Source organism: Anas acuta, chromosome 5 (assembly GCF_963932015.1).
Source record: "Anas acuta chromosome 5, bAnaAcu1.1, whole genome shotgun sequence".
Lineage (NCBI taxonomy): Eukaryota > Metazoa > Chordata > Aves > Anseriformes > Anatidae > Anas > Anas acuta.
In genome coordinates, this window is record NC_088983.1 from 34814974 (window position 1) to 34833582 (window position 18609).

The 18609-nt window shown below is 38.7% G+C and overlaps 1 protein-coding gene across 2 annotated transcripts in view; it reads right to left on the reverse strand.

Annotated features, from left to right (window-relative positions):
- UBR1 (ubiquitin protein ligase E3 component n-recognin 1) overlaps positions 1-18609 on the reverse strand; it is a 61563-nt gene that overhangs the window by 42669 nt on the left and 285 nt on the right. The window contains exons 2-6 of one of the 2 annotated variants that reach the window (XM_068684004.1): positions 8308-8564; positions 5696-5774; positions 3444-3554; positions 1320-1450; positions 716-854 (exon numbers count right to left, since the gene is read on the reverse strand). In XM_068684004.1, coding sequence (XP_068540105.1) covers positions 716-854; positions 1320-1450; positions 3444-3554; positions 5696-5774; positions 8308-8564 — 717 coding nt within the window. Of the gene's footprint in view, positions 1-715; positions 858-1319; positions 1451-3443; positions 3555-5695; positions 5775-8307; positions 8565-18609 lie in introns of both variants that reach the window. The other variant, XM_068684003.1, reaches the window with a different exon arrangement.

Consider the following 18609-nt stretch of genomic DNA (forward strand, 5'->3'; position numbering starts at 1 on the left):
AGTTAAGTCATGCACTGAACATGCTTCCCTCTCACACCCCAGGAGGAAAAATAGCAAAGAACCAGAGAAAGGTTCGGGTTGGAAGGGATCTTAAATATCATCAAATTCCAACCCCCCTGCCATGGGCACAGACACCTTCCACTAGAGGTGTGAATAAACCTTAATATTTACATAAAAGTTTTTAAATGGGACATTGGTTTAAAAAACAAAATAGTAAAATAGACAGGTTCACCCACATTCCTTCATGGATTCTTCCTAGCTTTATTTGCTTAATTTGAAACTTTAAGATTCTCACACAAAGTCTGAGCCAGGAAAAACACCAAGCCTTGCAAAACTGTCATTAGTCTCAAGAGTTCTCAATAAATATAACTGAATATGCATATTACTGTCTTTAATGTTTTAACAGTATTTGTCTAAAAAACATAGATCTCTTATCTGAGAAGAAAAAGAGTAAGTGTTAAGAAAATATGTCAAACACAAAAGGAGCAACTTCAGGCAAATCAGCTCTTCTCAAAAAGAAAAAAATAATGTAGCTTTAAAATTTTCTTAAAGAAAGGCATACTTCTACAAGTGCTGATTAACAATTATTCTGCAACATGACTGTCTTTCCTCAACCTCCCGTGTCCCAGAAAGGAAGATTCTATGATCAAAAGATTATAGTAGCCCTTCCTAACAATTAAAAAGTGACCTTTTCACACATCCAGAATCCACTAACCTCTTTATCTATGGCAGTAGTATGCAACTGGGCTTCGCTGAGTTCGCAGCCAAGTGCCCTTTGAAGGCTATAGATGACGTGATCATAAGAATGATGTTCATCATTGAAAAGGACACAGTAGTAGCTGTCTACCTTCTCTCTACTGGGAAAAAGTCAATATTTCATCATACAAACGAAAATAGACATGTAAACAGCATCCTATCCAATATAAGCAACATCTTACTTTAAAGCTCAAGGGAAATCTGTAACAAAATCAAGCTTTTTCTTCATGTTAAAGACACATCCCTAGACTCCCTTACCATCTGTACCAGAATAAGCCACATAAACCATGTACCAAGTACAAAAGAGATTTACATTACCTGAATATTCTATTATTATTCCCTCTGCCATTTTATGATCCCATTTGTCATTTTAACCTGACACAAAACAGTCTTTTTTTCTATTTTGATGGAGCACAATCACACACACAATTGTACATCAAAAATCCTCTGTTTACAGAGTTTTAGGCGCTAATAAGTTTGCATGAATGTAGTAACCCCAACAGGCAAAAAAAAAAAATCAAAGTTTTTAACACCTCAGAGAGAAAGTTTGAAATGCTCCCTACCTAATTGTGAGCTCCGGAGGCAGTTCCTTCTCTTCTTCCCATATAAGCATATCTACAATGTATTTTATCACGGAGGGAAACACCCTCCTAGAGTGTTCCATAACTTCTTCATTTAACTGACATTCAGAATTCTGTAAAACAGAAGATAACATTAATATGCAAAAGAAATTTTAAAAGTTAAAGAAGGGCTGGTAGAATACCTTATTACTAGAAAAATCTCAGGAAATAATATTTTTCATGACTTTCAGGCAAATTCGTCTCACCTAAATTCTTTCTAAAATGATTTCATCCCAAGGGTTTTCCTTAGTATTCCAAGTGTTTTCGTCATTCATTTCATTCATTTTTAATCTAGGCTGTGAAAGGCCTCACCAAATGTTTTAGTAAACTTCACTTTCTTAAAAAGCTGATAAAAAGCTTTCTATACACCTGATGATATTATGAAGTTTGCAATCCAAAACTATTTTTCGTGCTTTGCTTACTTTTACGGGTTTTCTCCCAAATATTAGATACTCCTTAAACAGAATCATCTGAGGAAGCGTAACTCCATTTCTTCCAGAAATATCTAAGAATAACACTCTTGAAAAATTCCTGAATCAACCATGCAGTGACATCTACTAATTTATGATTGTTAAAAAAAATCAAGTAAAATTCTGTTGTGTCCATATGATGCAATGTACTAGAGGAGAAGTATAAATTAACATGACCAACTGCTTCAAAAGGTCTGAAAAACAGACCTGCTAAGCATTAGAAGAAAAATTTGTGGTCAAATATATAATCTAAAAGGTCTGCCAATGAAATCTTGATCCATAAATCTCACTGTGTATCTAATTTTGAATATGTTCGTGATATATCTTTGTAATTAAGACTGCAAATACCTTGTCTAAATACTTTTCTCTTAGGTGAACATTTAATTGATGAAATGCCATCTCCAATGAAATCTCTTATTAATAAATGTCACAGTAAAATGAAATTAAGATACCTCTAATGTAAATTGAAAGGGTACAAGAATTTGCTTAGATTATGCCCCCAAAACACATAATAATCCATGCTTCAAGTACACTTCAAGAAACAAGTTTGTGGAAGAACAAACAACTAATGTTTCAGAAAAGTAAAGTTTAAAATAACTCACAGCTAATTTATTATCTCAACCAAAGTTGCCTAGAAAAGTAGTTTTTTTTTTTAAATCTCATCTCTGACAAATCTTTCAAAACGGAGTTATTTTAAGGATATATTCAGGCAAAAAGTGTTTTAAAGTGTTTTTGGTTGTCCGTTTTGGTTGGTTTGTTTGTTAATTATTATTATTTCTGGCATAGTGAAGACAATAATTTGTAATAAATAGGAAATATATGACTCTTAGAAGGATTGCTTTTCTGAGGCCATATTGCATACATGCCAAGAAGCTGTGTAAAATTGAAAACTTTTCATCCTTACAAAAGTCCTAATTAAACCTGTATTCAACTAATGCACACCTCATATCATAACTAATTTTTTCTCCTAATCATGTCAGAATAGAATGCAAAACTCAGGAAAAGATACCTGAAGCAACATATTTGCTGACATTCTTTTTGAAAATTGCTTTCAAGATAGGTTATTTATTCTTAACATACTGCTTTCTGAGGTACAATAAGCATGAGAAATCCTAGTTTGAGGTTGGTTTTAAACCACGGAGACTTACTTTCCAGTCCTAGTGACAGAAAGCTCACCAGAAGTAAATGAGAAAAAAAAAACTGTTCAGTAATACAGTAATGTGGGGAAAAAAGTATCATCAAAATCGAGTACTGTAACTAAACTATCCAATAGTAAACTATTTGTACATAATAGCTGAATAGCACAGATAGCCAAAGAAAAGAGTAAGACACTGACATTTTGATTCAGAATCAGAGACAGCAATGGATGAAATAGGCTGTTGGAATTGCTCTATTGCTTTTACTTTTTGTTTGGAGACAGTACGTTTTACCCCAATAAACACCCTCACCAAGGAAATCCTGATTCAACTCAATCGCACCTGCCACATGAATCATACAATATGTGCTTTTATACAAAGAAAAAAGATTATTCCTGTATAAGTCCTGGAATTCCTAATTTTCACAATATTTATTCTTTCACTTCAAGCAAAATTCTTACTTCTTTTGGAGAACCTGATGCTCCAGGCTCATGTTTAGTACACACTGGTCCAGCCTTCCATGCCTCTGTATCCCCACAGTCACAAAATCCACCCCCAGTTGAACTATGCATCTGTAAAAGGCACAAATTTCAGTTATGAAATATGTACACAAACAGTGAGACAATAGAAATGTGTATTATTTATGTCAAACACAAGTATAAATACCTACCTACAAAATAGAAGGGTGCATGTGTAGGCTTACCACAACTATTTATTTTTTTTTAAGCTAGAAAAGTTGTCAGAGAAGCAGGGAAAAAATAGCAACTTTTTGAACAGGAAATAAATGGGAAAATACAGCTGCTATTGCATCTTCAACAAATTTAACAAGAGGTAGGTGAAAAAACATGAGTAACGAATAAACATTTCATAAATGGCAAAATATTATTTCTAGGCTTATTAGCAGAATTATAGGGGTGATGCTCAACATCATCTTTACAAATTGCTCAGAAAAGTTAAAAAATAATTTTACAAGGATATGTGTATTAAACGGGTACTACAGCTTAGTAGTACATCTAGTCCTAACCAAAGGAAACAAGACCTAATCAGTATCTAAATACATTCTTGCAACTTTAACCTTGCAGAAATGACACTTGCAGAAATACTGACTCTTCATTTTGGCAGAAAGTTCAGATGAAACTCAGGCAAAAATAATTATCCATAGCTTACTCTAAAACCCTAATTCTAAAATAATTATAAAAACACTAAGTGACCCAATAAAAAACATTCAAAAATTCATTATTTACTTGATGTGTTTTAAAATAACCTGATCTAATTAGACAAGCTTCAAGTGGGAGGTTGACTAGGTGACCTCATTAGGTCCCTTCCAACCTAAATTATTCTATAAACACTTGAAGAATACAATCCACATTCTTTAGATCATATCTTTAAAATGAAAATGCAGCACAACTGCTACTATTTCCAGGCTGCTGTTTTGCCTGAAGGAAACAGTCTTAAGTTACTGAAAAATATGGAAAAGACAACAGGATACCAAACTGGCATCTCAACTCAGCAGTGATTCCAAATTGCTCTGTCATCATTATTGGCCGTTGTTCTGAGTTACCATCTTATTCCTCCATAAACTGTGAGTGTGCACACAGGTATATGGAAGTTTTGCATATGCAAGGCAGCTTTGTACATCTTTGAATACATATTTACAACACATTTTCAGATCAGTAGACTTATACAGAGAGGCAGAATATTTTTTCTTCCCCAATAATTTTGGAATTGCTGGGATGTTCTTCCAAACTCTCACTGAAAAATATCTGCTTAAAGGGGATTTATGACCAATTAGCGGTTCAAGTAGGGCAAATCTCTGAAACAATGTCAATTAATAAAATGAAAAAATGCAAAAAAATCTAGCCCACTTTTCAGTGGTGAAGGATAATTGAATACATAATGTTTCTGACCATTTTCCTCACTCCTTGCAGCAGAGTTAGACCAGCTTTAAAAATGACACTGCTGTTCTCTATTTCTGCTTCCAACACTATTAAAATTAGAGGTATCAGTGTGGAGGGCAAACAAACAAGGGGCCTTCAAAGTAAATTGTAGACGACAGCTTAGGCAGAGACTTAGCGAAGAATTATTTAAAAGATCTTTCTGTAGTTAAAGCATGGGACTCTCTCAAAGATAACATGTATTTGTCGCAAACAGAATCAAGAGGGTATCAGAAAGAGATGACCAAGTTCCACAACAAACTCCTTAAAAATCTTATGCTTAACATTCCTTTTAACTTCTGTAGTCCATGCTCTAAGCCCAAAGTAGTTTATGGGTACTGAAACAGAGAAACAGTGGAAACATGGAGAGTGCATCAGTGACAGAAGCAATGAAATAGTGGTCTCTGTACATACACACACATTCTAAACTTCCAAACAGAATGTACTCTTGTATATACAGTACTGAAAGGGACTTGCAATAGGACTGTCATTTTCAGTCACAGCTTTTTGCTCTGGCATATACTATGTGATATTGCCAAAGAGAAGAAAAACATACACATTCATAAACACTTTCTACCCTTTGATTTTCTTAACTTATAAACGTACTGTTCTTTAAAGAGGCTTTAGGTAGTTAGAAATGTGAGAAAGATTGAACTGATCAGTAAATTAGTTTTTTGGGTTTTTTTTGAATGAAAATTATTAGTTTATATGCAATTTCCTGTATCTTCAAGTAAAATCTTCTCTAAATCTATGAGTAAAATTTCTTAAGATATTCCTACCTTGTACCGGTGGTTCTTGTGAATGCTGTTCTGAAAGCAGTCCATACAGAGTACACAAGTTGGATCAACTGCACAATCTCTGCAACAAGAAAGGTAATTGGAAAACTTTCTAAAACAAACACGCAATTCCTGTGCACAAAAGAAAATGTTATTCTGAAAACTGAGATTAACAACAGATTCAAATTCAAAAAACATTGGCTATTCCACATCACAGAAGTATGAAAGCCAGGTAGGCTTGAACCAAATACCTGTTATTTCAAATTCCATTAGAAATATGCTTTATTTCCACTTTCAAAAACTTGTTAACATATATATCTTCACTAGGAATGAACAGCTATTTAAAAAAATGAGACTGACTCAAGTTCCCTTTACTATGGTTTCCAACAATTGTAGCTGGTTTGCTATGCTACACTTCTGCCAGGTTAGGTCTGAAACTTTTTATAAACAGTTACGAGTTAATATCTAAGTAGGATTCCTTTACAATTTGAATTGAAGAATATATACTTTAAAATTTAATTTTAACAGTTTCAGTGAAGCACTTATATCTAAAAAAAAACAAAAAAGAGAATTATAATTCATGTATGCAATCTAATTTTTTCTGTGCTCCATATGCATGTCAGCTTTATATTGCTTTTTTCACCCTCAAACATGATCACAATTTCTTTAAATGCTGTGTCATTCTAAGCAAAATATGAATGATAGGTGTTTGATAATAATGCCATTCTTCACTATCTAGTTCAAGCCTTCCTTACAACTAAAATAGTATAATTCTGATTACAGAATGAATTTCCTCTCTAACCTTCAGGTGATAATCTTCACTACAACAGTTTAATGGTTCACTACCATTCATTACTGTAAACCAACTGCAATGTGAGTTAAAAGACATAAAAATTAAGCCAGAAATGCCTTCTGTATTTGAACGTCCAATTCTATACATTCAGATTTTAATATTTCAGAGCATATTATTTTTAGCATTTTAGAAGCGTAAAGTAAACATATTTACCTTCAGTTGCAGTACTAAGTACAGTACCTCATAAGTACTACCACACTGTTGCAAGACAGGAAGTGAAAAAAGAGAGAACCCCTGAGAGATATATCTTTGTCACTTTGCCTTTTGTCATCCAAGAGCCCTGCACATGTACTAACAGGATTATTTCTGTTTCAGCAATACTAAACAGATGCCTTGACCATCCTTCTCCTTCAGAAAAATCATACAATCACAGAATGGTTTGGGTTGGAAGGGACCTTAAAGATCACCTCATTTCAACCCCTCTGCCACAGGCAGGGACACCTCCCACCAGACCAGGTTGCCCAAAGCCCCATCCAGCCTGGTCTTCCAGGAACAGGGCATTCACAGCTTCTCTGGGCAATCTGTTCCAGCGTTTCACTATCCTCATGGTATCCACCCTTATACCTAACCTAAACCTATCCTCTCTTAGTTTAAAGCCATTTCCCCTTGTCCTATCACAACACCCCCGACAAAGAGTCCCTCCCCAGCTTTCCTGCAGACCCTCTTTAGGCCCCAAAAGTTTGCTATAGTCTCCCCAGAGCCTTCTCTTCTCTGGGTTGATCCCTTAGCTCAAATCCCTCAGCCTGTCTTTGCAGTAGAGGTGCACCAGCCCCTTGATCATCATTGTGGTCCTCCTCTGGACTCATTCTAATACTTTCCCGTCCTTCTTGTGCTGTCCAACAATCCATTTCCCAATTAAGTGTACACATCTAGCAAATACATGAGAACTTACTCAAAGACTACTTTCCTTTCATGCACAAGCCTAACTTATTTATAGAAAAAGCATAATAGTACGTGACTGATTAAAACCCAACAGTATAATTCACAAATTATTTTTACAGAGAGCTTTCTTTTTGACATTTCCTAAATTCTAATGGCTGGAGTTTCGTTTTGTCTTTTAATTTTTATTTTTTATTTTTCATATTAATATTCTTCACCCTTATTGATACTCTTCTGGTATTTCTGCTGCAATTTTCTAGGCAGAAAATAAAACGCAAACTACAAACTATGACAGTTGCATCGTAGTAAGACTAATGAACAGCCAGAATAGTTGCAAACTTCAAATCCATCACAAAGATCTCTGACATATAAATGAATAAAATAATACCAAATCAGTATGTTGCCATTTTTAACATAATCCAGAGTGAGAACCAAGGAGAGAAATTACCATTGTTTACACAGATACTGCTTGTGCAGAGGACTGAGGATGCTCAGAAATGCTGGATTCCAATGCAGGCAAGTAAAAAAAATAAAAAAATAAAATAAAAAAATAAAAAAAATAAAAAAGGGACTGTTATCCTTCAGTCCCAGGTACAGACCCCTATCAGACCCCATCATTCAATCTTTCTAATCAATGGCTTTCAGTATCATTAGCATCCTTTCCATTTCCTTTCTCGTTTCCTCTGCTGGAGCCTGCTTTTACACATAGTTTTGCTTGCTTTTTCCACTGATTTGAAAACTGATGGTGGTATTTGCTTCAGAAAAATAAAGACCTACCATGATATAGGCAACAATTAGTTAGCAGAGCAACTAATTTTATTAAATCCACTTGCTTCATTACCTCACAAGGAAGCATTCATAATAACATACCTTCAATTCTTACCTGCAAGAGTATGTTGTCTCCCCTCCTTTGAACACCTTTCCACAAAGCTGTGACGTTCCACTCTGTTGTAGTTTCTCTAGAAACGTCTCTGGGTCTTCCCCAAACAAATAACGTTCCAGGGGGTAAAGTATTGCTGCCTGAACCATTTCTTCTTGTTTCTCCAGCAAGGGGTCCATCTCAGCTGAGTAAATATTTGGCACATGTTTTGCCAAGCACTGTAAAAATGTAGCTTGGAAGTCGAATCTTTCATCACACCACTGCAAAAAAAGTACACCCATAAATAAGTGTAAAGAAACACATAAAGAAAATAGGATTAAGCACTTCTACTGTGAATCCAAAATTCTTTTCTATATCAGAAGTCAGTACTGTGAGCAATAAAACTCAACAAAGCATGGTTTCCCAAAAATGTCCCTGCTGCTCACCTTTCAGTGCCCACCACAGTAATCTCTGTTTCCTTGAAGTCTTCTGTTAAGGATACCATGAGGCAAAAGTTGGCAAGTGCTACGCTACTGTGGAGCTACCAGTGTACTTCATTAATTTTCAACTACACACATGCCAACAGGTCAGCCAATACACAAATCTTGATGTTTGTTCAGATGCCAACAAAAGCAAAGAGCAGCAGCAGAGGCCTTCCTATCTTAGCTGGTAAGTAAATCTGGGATTTGTTCCTTAGCCTGCTGATAGCCACAAAACATATCCAATTGTCTTTGAAATCATTACACTTCAGTAAAATTTTGTTGGTACTGCTTATCAGGGTTAAAAAGCTACTGAGGGAGAAAGAAACAATTGATTTTAGAAACTGAACATCCTTGGGAAACCAGGCTGAAGGAATTAATTTGTATTTTAAGATAATAATTGTACTTATATTAGGAAAGTTAAAAACCTCAGACCAAAGTCTAAGACCCTAATTTCACATGCAACTACTCTAGCTCTCTGAACAGCTCTCTCCAGTTGACCTATTCATCCATCAAGTCTGAATATTCTTTCACATTATTCCCATTACTTAGAAAAAGTGCTTCCCTCTACCCCCCCCCTTCAAATCAGATAACAAATTTACCCATCCAGACTTCTAAGGGCAAACTCTTTTCGTACACAGCCTTGACTTACCCCCAAAGACTTTTTTTTGAAGAAAACAATATATATGCAACTTCACAAATAGCTCTAAAGGGGGCTTCCTCTAGGCCAGCAAGTAGAAAATGAGCAAAGCAACCATTGAAGAGTTTGGACTGGAGAGAAACCTCAAAGAAGTTGACCGTTCAACTTTTTTTAATGGACAAAAATATATGACATTATATGCGAAAGGCAAGAAATAGAAGCTTGATTTCTGACTTACGATAAAACCTACATCAATCAAATCGATGGATTACCCCCAGCATCAACGGAGATAAGGATTAAATACCAGATGTATAAGTCTAGAGCTCTCTGGTCTGCTACCTGCATTAAAACAGTTCTTTAACACCAAAACAAATTAAACTGCAACAGATACAGTCCATAGCACTGCAACTCCAGTACTCTTAAAGCCAGATCTGCAAAATATTATATAGAAATTGCATTTGTTTTCTGAAGAATTGTGTGTCTAGCTGATACAGACAGGTACAAAAAAAAAAAAACCTATCCACACAAAATCCAAAACAAAAGAAACAGAAACAAGATATCAAACTAAGACTGCCTAGCTTTACAATAATATCCACTACCCACCGCTAGTCTGTCGAAAGATATTTGTTCTGTGTTCTAATCACATGAAACATTTGCCTTACAACTTCAATAATAAACACTATTTTTCTAATATGTTTAGCTTTAGCCTGAGGCTTCCACTGGTATTTTGGCCACCAATCTACCTTAACATTACCCCAAGGTAGTTCATTATTTGATTTATCACAGTGATCCTTGACTGCAAAGTTATGGAAGAATGCACGGCAGACACTGATGGAAGAGAGAAGCCAGAGACGCTGAGATGACCTGCTTACTGCATCTGCTCCAAAGGGGAGCTGGGGACGGTGACCCCTCAGCACACTGTTTTTCCAAAGCACAAGAGACTCCCAGCCTGCTGCTCTTGTCTCTTAATAAGCGATGTTCCCAAGAGATGCTGTAAGTTTAGCTTCTGTGTTGCTGGAACAGAACACACAATAGCTCCAAGAAACATGGGGCTAAGCTTTCCTGAAAATCTGCCAGAAGCGTAGAGTGGGTTCTCACAGCCCAACTCAAAAACATTTCAAGTATTCCTACGCAAAGCTTTTAGTTCTATTTAAATGTTCTTGGGAGAATGGAAGACAGGAAGTAGGGAACAAGAGGAAAGAAGGGAAGAGAACTCTCTCAAGCGGGCTGGTTGCCTTCTGGTAAACACGTTAATTTATACTCAACCTGTACATCATCCAAGAAATAGTCGTCATGTTCAGAAAGAGAAATAAGAATATTCTTAATTCTGAAAGCTGCACCAGGCTAAATTTCAATCTATCCCATTCCTTCTGTGTCTCCTAGAAGTAAATTCTTTACGATTTCTTAACTGACCACGTACTGGGTGTTGAAGAGAACATAAAATAGTGTATCATCTTAAATTAATTTCCTCCCATTGCATGTAGAGAGGGGGGCTGGGAGTCTCTAAAAGCCCACGAAACGTGCAAGTCAACTGCAAGCAGAAAGCAGGCGCTCCCTCCAGCTCTCCACCCAGCACTGGCACAGGGGGTCCCAAGAGGTTGTGCATTCTCATTTGCTCATTTTTAGGAAGACCTACCTGAAGGAACAGACAGGACATACCGTGGAACCATGGGGGCACTGACGTGACCCAAAAATAAACCACCACAGCCAACCACCAGAAGGAGCTGGGGGAGAAACCATGGCAGGAACACAATACCAGCATCCCTGGGGAGACAGCAAACACGCACAGCATCCATCAGGTGCTGCTAACAGCAGGCAAATGCCACACTGGGACCTGACACCAGTGAAGAGTGTGTCAAAGACACTCCTGACCTCCTCTCTTCCCTTCCACTTTGCATCTCTAACCTTCCCCAGCCCCATCTTTTCTCCTCTTCTATTCACTTGCTCCTGTCACAGCCACCTTTCTTAGGATGACAATTCTCAAAGTATGAGAAAAAGGGAGATGATGGGAACCAGGAGCTGAAAAAACACGTTTCTTGAATGTGAATAGTTTTGTCAAAAGAGCAGAGATAACATCCGTTTTTTCCCAAGTCCAAGTAACTGAACTACTCTGTAACAAAAGCAGTTATCTGTAGTCTTAAATGACTTTCTAGAAGACTGTGATACAGAAGTGATACCTTACAATACAATAGAAATAAAAATCTTTAACAGATCATCCCTTATCTTCTATCAAAAGATGTCCTCCTCCACGAGGACAAGCTACTAATATGCCTTTCACATGTATAAGCACACAGAGAATTGACCAACATCAATTCCAGCCAAACACGCAGTTTTGTCCTACATCTGAAAGGGCAGTTTGCAGGCTTTTTCCAAACAGCAGGATCACGTTAGAAAAGGTCAGAGGATGAAGAATTCTATTTGCCTACAAATACTCCTATAAAAAGAGCAGAATATCTGTCATTTCGAATGCATTAGTTTGTGAACACCACAAATGATAGGAATGAGAGCTAACCACCAAGTATGCAATGAAAAGGGGAAAAAAGGTAAACTCTTTCAAGTCACTTTTCACCTATAGATCAAGCGTCAAATGAGATTTCACACCACTATGAGGGAATTTCTCTGTCATTGCAACAGGCTTATTTAGTTAATTCAGTAGCCATCACCTCCGTGACAGTTTGTTTTCCATTCCAAGCACAGTTCTCTCTGAATTCTCCAGCCTTTTCAAACTAACCATTTGCATTTGGCGATACTATAAAGACCAGCTCTGCTTTAACTGTGCTGATTGACACGCTGGTCTTTCACTGCATAAATTTCAAGGCTACGTTTTTAGAAATATGCATTAATGTCATCAGTGAAAAGAAGAAATATTAATACTTAGAAATATTAAACAGTAAATTCTGAAGGAACAAACATTGCCAGTAGCACAAACTAAAAACCATACCTGCTCCAATATTCCAGCTTAAAGAAGCAGACAAAAAAAAGCCTACTTTGTGCACAGCATAAGTCTGTGAAGCAATAGAGATGGCAATACCAGCTGCCTGTCGAAACAGCAGGGACAAGCAGCATTTCAAAAGTAAATGTATAAAATGTTGGGAACATGCTAATTTTGAGCAGGTGCCATTCAACAGAAATACCAAATGTAAAAGGCTGTTTTACTTCAATGCATAGAACAGTTGGCACTAAACAGATTAGCAAAACAACAGATCCCACAAAACTTCGAATCTGACAGTGTCTAATTAAGCAGTCATGAGAGACATTTCAAAAGGATAAACAGGCACAAGTTCTTAAAACCTGCAGACCACTGAAAATTGCCTTTGAAAGCAAACTTTAAGAGATTCTTAACTAACATTTTCCTGTGAGCTTCTGGTTTTAATATTTTAGAGCAACTTTTCTTCCTGTTTATTTTAGTTTAAAATTATCAGTTTTCTAACACACTGAAAATAGGATCCAATTGCAGTATGGACCACCTAAGCACTATTTTAGTAAAAATAACAAGGAGACTTGGCAACTAATCTCAACTTCAAAGATACTTATTCTCAAAAAAAAAAAAAAAAAAAAAAAAAAGAAGCTTCAAATAAGTACAAGAAACCAATTAGCAGATTTGTTCTTCCCTGCCTCAAGTCAAATTAAAAGCTGTTAGGTGAAGAAGTTCTACTATCTGACGAAAAAAATAAAATATTTTTCTTCCTGATTTCATTTTTGCAGATCCGTAAAGATAGGGGGATAAACAAGACAAATACAATAAACAACCCTGAATGCATCATGCAGCACAAAGCCATCAAAATCATCTCATGTCACCACACCACACGTCCAAAACAAACTGTTGAAGTACCAAGCAGATTATACAAATGTCAGCTGGCAATAATTTGCACTTATTCCTTATATTCAATTGCTGGAAACAAATCAATGTACTGTTTTCTCCAGTAGCCTGGAGAAAATACTTACACAACTGTAGTTCTGTCCAGTTTACTATTCAAATAGAAAAATTTCTCTAAAAATCATGAAAGGTGATGAACAGGCACTCAATACTGTTCAGGGAATGAAACTGGAAGATGACCAGTGTTGTCATACTAGCACCATGTAGTTGTTCACGATGTGTTTCATCTACTCTCACAAAGTATAGCCAATGGGTTAGTGGAGAATCTAAGGTGTTTTGTTTTGTTTTTTTTAAAAAAAAAAAAAAAAGACTGCTTAGAACAAAACACCTGCCTTCTGACACGTCAGTAACATGCCTCCTTTACATAACACAGCTGGGAACCAGCCACGTACCAAACCCTCGTCTGCTCTGGATATCAGTAATTACACTGAACACAGCAAGTCTGGTTTCAAATGTTATTTTCTATTGGCACAACACAGGTAACATTCAGAATTATTTAACATTGTCCTAACAAAACATCCACTCTGACCTGAAGACATGAAAGAAGCGTTTGATCTCTACATTCATTTAGACCTCGGCCCCTGAGCCAAAGCAGGGTGCCAATTAATGTTAAAAGATGCTTTAATGATGCAGGTGTTCACCCACTGGGAACGAGGCTCTTAGTAACACTGCAGAGTACTAAAGCCTGGTCTACAGCAAAACCTACCTTGATTCCTGTAGTCTCCAACACCTACCGGATTGGCCGAACCACCAGAGAAACAGAATCAACCAGCAGCACGATCAGTTACAGTTTCAGCTGCTGGACAGCTAAAACTAAAGTCACCTTCAGGGGACGCAAGGCGCAGATTTGGGCTGTTCAACCTCCCCGACTCTCACGTGGCACTTTTAAATCACGCTCATTTCCAAACTTGCACGAGGGCAGCTTCACTTCCCAGGGATAAGCACTTGGATGCAGACAGGCACCCAAGCAGCTATTTCAAGTGAAATCATGGCCTGTAGTTATCTATCAAACTGCCTGCCAACTGGGCACGCTACCTTAAAGAGGCTGCAAAATTAGCAGGCTACTACCAAGTAGGCTCCACAGGCAAAACAAAATTGCAAGACACTCTAGAAATAATTCCCAAATCTTTGAGACATGGAATCAGAACACCGTTCACATTGCCAATTTTTGGGTCAGACCTGAGTTAGGCAGATAGCAATATATAATTACATGGTAACACAACAAGGAACAGGAATTCTGTATCAGGTATTAAAGCAAAACAATATGTAGAACAAATACTTCGAAAAATAATTATTCTCCCTGGAAAAATAGCAAAATCAGATTTGCAGAGTTATTTGTAGTATTCTGGGAGAAGCTTTAAAATAGAACCTTTTCATTAAGTACTGACTCTTCGTTTGACAGACTCAAGATCCCTTTGTTTCTAGAGAAACAAAGACAAGGCTTTGTTCCTTTCCTTGTTTGATTCTTAGCATCCTTGCTGTGGTGTCCTACCCTCTGGGGGAACAAAATATCTAATGAATTTCTTAGCACCAGAATTGACTGTAGCCACAGTGGATATTTATAAAGTAGCAATTCCAATTAGTATTGTTACATTAGGGTGGGGGATTTATTTATACTAGGTTTTTGTATTAATTCCTGTGTACTCAGACTTGTGGTACATTCATTCAATTTTTCCCAAACATCATGAATTTTAGGATCCATTGTATATGTACTTTCATTCTGCACTGAATTAATGTGCTATAGCATTCAGATGAATCCATCAATATTCAGCACTAATAACACAGCACCTTTCAAAGCGATCTGTTTATCCCTAGCTCCTCTAGTGCCCTGGGATCCAGAAGCCACTTAGGCAGTCACAGGCTACCAGCAACATCCACTCGCAGCTCCGCTCTCCCGGAGTCACATACCCCTCACAGCAGCATACAGCAACCATAACTTGAGGAAAACTCATGTACCTGCACAATCACAGTTCACTTCTGCACTAAGAAAAGGCACAAAAATTACCAAGAAATACGAGCAAACATGAAAGCAGACAAGGAAGGAAAAACCACAGCGTTGCTCAATGCCACAACACGAAGGAAGCACTTCAATTGAATGCTAAATACACAAGGACACGGGCAGGACCTTGGTGATGCTCCAGTTACCTGTCGCAACTTCACAGCCTCTGCTTCGTGGTCATGCTAATACTCTGCACTCTTCTAAAAGCAGTGGTTTGGACTACGTGCAATTTGGAGATATGCCAGTTTACCTAGCGATGATGTTTTAAACTAATTTACCTTACATAAATTGATGTAAAATTATATGGACATGTCATCGAGCGTGAGCCTGTTAACTCTGTCCAGAAGAGGTCAGATTTAAAACTGAAAGAAGTCACTGCAACTCCAAAATAAGCCACCTGACAGACACTTCATTAGTCTCAAGAAATAATCTGCATACGAACATCCACTCTCTATTAGAACTTGAGTACAACACAGCTACAAACACAAGGCTCCTCACATGCACTCTCTCAACTACATAATAGCTTTGAACCATATAAAAAGATCTGAAATACTTTAGAACGCACAAGTGCCTGTGCTTGTGTCATGCTTTGCTTCATGAATTTAAAATTAAAAATCAAGTTATTTTCCTGACTTTCAAGGAGATACCCTAATAACACATCTTTGCTCTTCCTTTACATCGCTATCCCACTTAGAGCTACATTTTATATATAAATATTGACTGATGACAAAAGACTTCTGAAAAAAAATCCCTTTTCTTCACACGTATTACTGAGAAGTTACTCATACATCAAAAATTGAGGATTTAATATGAATGAAAATCTTTTAAGTATTTTAGTACCTAAACCCTAGTGATATATTCCAGAGATCAGCCACCAAAGCAGGTAGGAGTCAAACTGGAATTTGCTTGGAATACAGATGGACAAACAACCAAAGGGCTGGATCCAGCCTGCAGAGCAGGCTTTTATTTGGCCACTGGCAATGCCTGCTAGCCAGCTACTAGACGAGCCAAGTCCAGCCCATCAGTCAGACAAGCAAACTGGGGATGCTGCTAGGAACAGAAAACTGAAGGAACTGAAGTTTGGCTAACAGGGTTTACAACTAGGTCAGCACCAGCATAGCAAATGCAGCTGTATCTTTTTCAGGGACAGCTCAGCTCAAGAAGCAATACAGCCACTACAGAGAAGAGAAAGGCACAGATGGGACCTTTAAGACTGCAGCCAGTGCAGTGAAAAACCAGCTCAGGTATTCCCAACTACAATCACCCAACCAGAAGAGTCAGAGTTAAATGCACAGGCAAAACCACAGAGCTGGGCTGGGTGCAGAAGAGCTGGTTACCTGAGTCATCCCCATCCATGCCAGCCTCAGGCTGGCTCCTGCAGAACCATTCGGGTAATTCTGCACTGAGCACCCAGTGCGCCAGGAAGGTTTACTAGCCCAAGTGTCACCCAGCCACATGTAACCCAGCACCACAAACAACACCTGCCTCAAAGCTGGAGATGAGAGAAGAGCAAAAGTCTTTCTGACTGTACTGACACTGGGACAGACTTGATGTGTTTGGTCAGACTTAAGCTGCTCCATGCAGCCAGTTGTGTCTGCTCCTAATCCTAGCACCACAGCCAAAGGACATTTAGACCAGCTCTGTGCAGTGAAAATATGAGTCAGAGAGGATATGTTAGTTCCATCTAACTAGTACCACCTCGAATACAGCAGCAGTAAACTGGACACGCTGCTTCCAGATTGCAGCTGCCTCCAGCACCACTCTAACCATGTCTGCAATCTGACTTAATAAATGCTGTCAGGCCCCATTTAAGTCCAAATCCCTAGCTCTGCTTTCCCCTTGAGGTAATATCTCCACCCCACACTCACTCTGAAAATTCCTGCAGCTCTCTAGGACATGTGGCAAGCAATGGAGCCTGGGCGGTCACCTGCAAGGCCAACAGACTCCCTTGGAACTTGAAATAATTGCAATTCTGGCACACAGACTCTCAGTTGGCTGAAACCACATAAAAACTAAGACAACTGAGTAGACCAGTATCAACTCTGAACAGCTGAGGAGCTCTTCAACATCTTCCCCCGCATTCCTCATGGTACCAGTATTATCAGTTTCATTCATTGCTGGGGCTAACTCAGCCTCCTATGTTCCCAAATAATGCAATTGCACATTGTAGATTGCTTATTGCTTTGTCACTAATTGCGGCAATTGCCCTCAGTACCTCTCTGACTATATTGGTCTCTCAGGCCAACTTAGGTTTCATTTTTTGACATTATAATTTAAACAGATTGCGTTATTAATAGTTTAAAATCAAACTGTTTATAATGCAGAAAGAAACCCACGTGCTGGTCTGTTCCAGTCACAAAATACAGTTCTCCTCAGAAATGGCTCTGGATGCACAGGCTGCACCCCTTGGATTTGATCCTTATGATTCTGAGGGAAGGTAAGACACAGGACAGTTGGTGCCTTAGCATTGCTGCCCCCATGAACAGTTCCCGGAGTATCTTCCTATTTACATCTTCCTCTTTTCACTCACAGTGGGCAATGCCAGGTTAAAGGTTGGCACAGACGATCTCAGAGGTCTTTTCCAACTAAATGGTGCTATCACTCTGGGGACTTTCCTGTGCCCAGCTTTCCAATACCCAGAGTTTCAACACTGGACTACACGTTCAGGTTATTTGTTGCTCTTATTAGGAGAACAGGAGAAAGTAACATAAAACATAAGATTCCCTATATAAATTCAGACTCCCTGCTAGCAAATTGGCAGCCACCAGGTTTTAACCTACTTTAGCAGGAGCGTTTGCAACAGTTACAGTTACTTTGCAGGGTTGCAAAGGAAAGCCCAGAGGGCCCTTTACCTACTACCTCCAGACAGATCAAGACTGAGAAGCGCTCAGCGAACGCTAAATCCACGATTAAAGCAATTCACGGAGAAGAGAGGGGATGATTTTATTCAGCACAGAAACAACTCGCTGCCTGCACCCACACCCCTTCCCCTCTTCCCTTTCTGTCGCTCCACTCCCACCGCCCCACACCGGCCGTTTATTCGGTTGCTCCGCAGCCTTTAACCACGCACCCCCCCCGGGCTACGGGCAGGAGGCACACGCACACCCCAAAACGTCTGCGGGACGCCGGAAAGCCCCGAGGCTTCCTCACAGTTAGCCCTGGGATAACCCCCCCCGGGCCAAACCGCGAGCCGAGCCGGCGGCGAGCCCTCCTCTCCCCGGGGCCGGGCCGGGGCAGGCCGCGGCCCTCCCGCCCCGCTCCCCGCCGCCGTTACGCGGCCGCCCCCCGGCAGGTGCCGCCGCACAACGGCGCCTCCCGGCCCGCTCCGCTT